General features: G+C 44.9%; 1 protein-coding gene across 1 annotated transcript in view; it reads left to right on the forward strand.

Annotated features, from left to right (window-relative positions):
* The window catches only part of LOC109937127 (tensin-1-like), a 112114-nt gene that overhangs the window by 4972 nt on the left and 101520 nt on the right, over positions 1-5622 (forward strand). The window contains exons 4-6 of the mRNA XM_048599287.1: positions 216-328; positions 5145-5205; positions 5315-5390. Of these exons, the coding sequence (XP_048455244.1) occupies positions 216-328; positions 5145-5205; positions 5315-5390 (250 nt within the window). The remainder of the gene's footprint in view (positions 1-215; positions 329-5144; positions 5206-5314; positions 5391-5622) is intronic.

The raw sequence follows: 5622 nt of genomic DNA on the forward strand, positions 1-5622 counted from the left end.
CGGGGGTGTTTGATGGGGACAGTGTAGAAGAAGCTTTACTCTGGATGACCCGGGGGTGTTTGATGGGGACAGTGTAGAAGAAGCTTTACTCTGGATGACCCGGGGGTGTTTGATGGGGACAGTGTGGTTTGATTCCGATCTGGCCTGTGCTGTATGGGTTGTATGGGTAATGGTGAAAGTTGCCCCAGTGTTAATACTGTCCCTCTCTGTTGCAGGTATGTGCATTATTTCAGTGGGCTGCTCTCTGGAACTATCAAGATGAACAACAAGCCTTTGTTCTTGCATCATGTCATCATGCACGGAATTCCTGACTTCGAGGCCAAAGGTGGTAAGGCTTCAGTTCTCCCAGAAAAATAATTCCTGAATGTTCAAAAGTGGCAGATTCAAAAGATGGAGGTTTATTTCTTCATGACTCTATCCTGGGGACCATTTCTCTGCTGCAGGATCTTTTATCCCTTGGATGTGCTTACTGGAGACAGTGTTTTTAGTCTATTCCCTAACCTGGAGGATCCTTAAACTCCAAAAATTCCTTGGCAGAGGGAGACTTCTGTGTTAGTGTTGGACCTGCCCCAGGCATCTCTGATACACCTTTAATCTTCAAAAATCTCCACTTTGGAAGACAGCTGTTAAGTTGAAATAAATAAATTGACTGTCCTCCATTTCTGGGTTATCATTTTCGCATGAGAAGAGAATGTCTTTTTTTTGCAGTTTACTGGATGCTCAGTGCAGGCAACTTCATCTTTTAAACCATGTCTTGTTTCTGTGGTCATTGGTCTGCGTCCCCTGGAGTGATATACAAGTTCCCTCCCACGAGATCCTACAGTCATACAGCACGGAAACAGACCCTTGGGTCCAACTCATCCATATATCCTAAACTGATCTAATCCCATTTCCCTCTAAACTCTTTCTATTCATGTACCCATCTAAATGTCGTAATTATACCAGCCTCTACCACTTCCTTTGGCAGCTCGTTCCATATACACTCCACCCTTTGAGTGAAGAAGTTGCCCCTCAGGTCCCTTTTAAATCTTTCGCCTCTCCTCTCATTGGATCATAGAATCCCCTACAGTGTGGAAACAGTCTCTTCAGCCCAACATGTCCACACTGACCCTCAGAGCATCCCACCCAGAACCCATCCCCCTATAACCCACACACCCCTGAACACTATGAGGCAATTTAGCATGGCCAATCCACCCTAACCTGCACATCTTCGGACTGTGGGAGGAAACCGGAGCACCCGGAGGAAACCCATGCAGACATGGGGAGAATGTGCAAACTCCACACAGACAGTCGCCTGAGGGTGGAATCAAACCCAGGTCCCTGGCGCTGAGAGGGAGCAGTGCTAACCACTGAGCTACCGTGCCACCCTAATGTTTTCCATCCCTCAGCCTGGTTGTTGATAGGCACAATCAATTCCCAGTTGGGTCACTGAAAGGTTCTTGCTTACTCGGCATGATCTCTGTCACTGACTTTAATAATTTTATTGCCTGAAGATGATCACTGATATATTCCTGCATTGGCTCAAGTGGGTTATACTGTTGGTTCTTGTTCTCAGCATTAGTTTCTTCACTCAGACCTTGCTGAGTTTTAGCTTTGGACCTGCCTCTGGTCAGGGCAGCAGCGGTTTCCACATGATACTTGGGTATCATCGCAGATTTCATAGAGACAGATGAGATCTTCGATCTCTTTCGGGTTCTCCCTGAAAGTGGCCACACAAGTAGATAGGGTGGTAAAGAAGTCATATGGCATGCTTACCTGTATTGGTCGGGGAATTAATTACAAGAGTCAGGATGCCATGTTGCAGCTTTATAAGACTTTGCTTCGGCCACACTTAGAGTATTGTGTTCAGTTCTGGTCTCCACATTACAGGAAGGATGTGGAGGCTTTGGAGAGGGTTTACCGGAATGCTGCCTGGATTAGAGGGTATAAGCTATAAGGAGAGGTTACAAAAACTCAGGTTGTTTTCTCTGGAGCAGCAGAGGCTGAGGAGAGACTTGATAGAAGTTTATAAAATAATGAGATACATAGACAGTCAGAATCTTTTTCCCACAATTGAAATGTCTAATACTAGGGGGCATACATTTAAGGTGAGAGGGGGAAAGTTCAAAGGAGATGTGAGGGGTGAGTTTTTTAACACAGTGAGTGATAGGAGTCTGGAACACGCTGCCATGGGTTGTGGTGGAGGCATATACAATAGGGGCATTTAAAGGACTTTTAGATAAGTGCATGAATATGCAAGGAATGAAGGGATATGGACCAATGGCAAGCAGGTGAGATTAGTATAATTGGGCATCATGTTCAGCACAGCATTGTGGGCCAAAGGGCCTGTTCCTGTGCTGTATTGTTCTGTGTTCTCTGGTCACTAATCTACTGACCGACGGCCAGCTGTACACCTGGCAATTCCCAAGTGTCCCCATCCTTTCCCATCTGCCTTTCCAAAGACAAGCTGGAATAACAGTCCTGTCTCCATACGCTAGTGAATCGATCATGAGTGTGAAATGCTGTTGTTGTCCAAGGTTAGTATTGTCGGCCAACTCACCAGACAATTACACTGGCTGTTCTTCAGCATGATACTGACAAATGGTAGCACAGTCTGGGACATGATGTGCTCTGGCCAAATTTAACTTATTGGCCACTGACTCCTGGCTGTGTAAAATATTTCTTTTATGCCATCATTTTCTTTATGGAGCTTTCTGGAGTTTTCCCTGTTTTTCAATTGGATCAATGTTTCCCATTTTTTTAATGGTATAAAACACCAACTGCACTTTTTCATCCAAATTTTTAAATAATGTTTTTTGCCTAAGGTTTTTAGTAAGTCTTTCCATCAAAACCACAACGTAATTACTGAGCCCTTGTCCCTTTTATATGTTCAACTTTCCCTGACTTTTCTTCGGTGCTAGACTTTCACCAGATTTCTTTAACTTTGCTCGATTTTGCCTTAAATAAATTCTGAGGCCTTCCCTGTTGGGTAGCTCTGAGTGTAAATGTATTTTTTGGCCCTGTCACTATTCCTTCCGGCTGTACCCCATGGAGACAATGTAGAATGATGAAAGGACCAGGGATAAACTTTCCTTTACACTCTCTTGCCTTCCCTTTCTGGGAATTACACCATTTTTCATAAAGATATTCCCTTTTCCCTCAGGGATCTCTAACTTTACATCCTGGAGCATTCAGTTCCTCCATGCAGACTCTCTTTCACTAAGGCCTCTGTATTGTCTGAACGTTGATGGCTTTCTTTCTCTAGTCCCCGATGATTCTTACCAGCTTCTGAATGAAGTTTGCCTTTGGAGTTTCGAGCTGGCGAGTTTGCTGTTGTCTCTCTCTGTTGGTGATTGTGTTCCAGCCGTTGATTCATGGTGGGTCTTCTTAAAGGGGGAAACTCACTTGCTTGAGATTTTTCCTTTTCTTCTGGGTCCTGTATATTTCTTAACCCATGTGGGAGGAGTCAGATCTATACCGATGCCACCATGTCCTATTTTCCCTGATGGTCACTCCTGGCACCTCGTGGTAATTTTCATCTCCACCAGTGGATGTGGTACTGGGTGAGGGGTGTTTGGGGTAGTTCACTTCCAGCAATCATCATTTGGCTTGGCTTTGTCTTCGATCTATCCTGTGATTAGTGATAGAGGATACACCAGAATGGGGGAGAATCTGCAGAAAAGACTTTGTTCTTAGACAATGAGTAGGTTTATTACATGTAAGTACAGCTACATTTGGTCAGAGCTAATCACTCAGACCTTGCGGAAATGCTACAGATACTTCTGCTCTCTCTGAAAGTGAGAGCTCCCCGTGCCCACCCTCAGACTTTGGGTGGCATCAGTTGGATGGGTGGAGCTGACTATGAACATTAACACTTTCAGAACCTTAGTGGTTACTGCTGAGACTGCAGGGATGAGGATGGGATCCTCCACATTAACAGGACCTTGAAGCATAGGGGAGTGAATAAATGATTGGGTTTATTCTGAGGCCAGGTAGCATTGACAAGTTGTGATCTCCCTCCAACCTACCTCCCTCCTCCACATGCTCCTCCTCCACACAATGGACCTCCAGAAACCTCTTCACACTACCCCTCTCCACACACACCCCCCTCCCCACATTCCCCCACTCCTCACACCCCCAAGTGGAACACGCCATCTTGATGTACCTGGTAAACTGGCTGGGCAATGGGACATGGGCAGGGCTCATTCTGAGCTCCTCATGGTAGTATTTGTCATTCATTGGCCAGCACTGCTCATCACTGCAGCTTACTAATTTACTTAAAATACCACCTCACTGTTTCAGGCTGGTACTTTTTGTTTCTGACTGTTACTCTCTGTTTCTGACTGTTACTCTCTGTTTCTGGCTCTTACTCTCTGTTTCTCTCATTGTTACTCTGTGTTTCTGACTGCAAGAGAGGCATTACTCTTCCTGCCTTTGGCATTGAGCCCTAGCACATCTGTATTGCCCTCGTCTGTGCCATTTTACCTGCTGTGCCACCTCCCAGACCCTCCCCCAGACAAAAACTTTGGGTGTCTGACTATCTGTTGCTAACTGGATCCCAGATCTGGTGATGAAGTGTGACAAGGAACACAAATCCCTTTGTTCCTTATTGACAGAGCACAGTTCCATAGCTGGCTGACTCTGATCTCCCAACCCAGAGTCCCAGTAGATGTTCTTTGTAAATTCCCGAGTAACTTAATTACCTTCATCACTGCAGTTTACCAATTTACTTAAAATACCACCTCTCTGTTTCTGTCTGTTACTCTCTGTTTCTCTCATTGTCACTCTCAGTTTCTCTCACCGTTTCTCTTTGTTTCTGAATGTTACTCAGACTGTTATTCTGTTTTCCTCACTGTTATTCTGTTTCTCTCATCGTTACTCTGTTTCTCTCACCGTTACTCTCTGTTTCACTCATTGTTACTCTCTGTTTCTGACTGTTACTCTGTGTTTTCCATACTGTTACTCTCTGTTTCTCTCATTGTTACTCTCTGATTTTCTTACCATTATACTCTGTTGCTCTCACCGTTATTCTTTGTTTCTCTCACTGTTACTCTCTCACCGCTAATCTCTGTTTCAATCATCATTACTCTCTGTTTCTCACCATCACTCTCTATTACTCGTACCCAACTTTTCTTTGACCTGATGATGCTCTTCCTCTGCTCCAGGATGTCGGCCATTCCTGAAGATCTACCAATCAATGCAGCCAGTTTATACGTCAGGAATCTAGTGAGTCACACTCGCAATATTCAGTTTTTCAAATTTTCATCTCTGGCTTCTCTTGTGCTCATTAACAAATATCCAATCATTATTCTTTCCTCTAAATCCCATGTATCAGCAACATTCCCGGAGACGGACAGACCAGTATCTGTATAACCATCGAGCCAGGCCTCATGCTCAAAGGAGACATACTGGTAAGAAACTATTGTAGGTTAGAGGCCGCAAAAGCCTTCTTTGACAATCTGATATTTAATCTCTTTTGCTCAAAATGCTAACTCCCACTGGGCTCCGACGGTGGTACAGTCCGCACTGACTCTCACTGGAGTACAGTCCCACACACACTGACTCTCACTGGGGTACAGTCCCACACACACTGACTCTCACTGGAGTACAGTCCCACACACACTGACTCTCACTGGGGTACAG

The sequence above is a fragment of the Rhincodon typus genome, chromosome 7 (genome assembly GCF_021869965.1).
Source record: "Rhincodon typus isolate 14 chromosome 7, sRhiTyp1.1, whole genome shotgun sequence".
NCBI lineage: Eukaryota > Metazoa > Chordata > Chondrichthyes > Orectolobiformes > Rhincodontidae > Rhincodon > Rhincodon typus.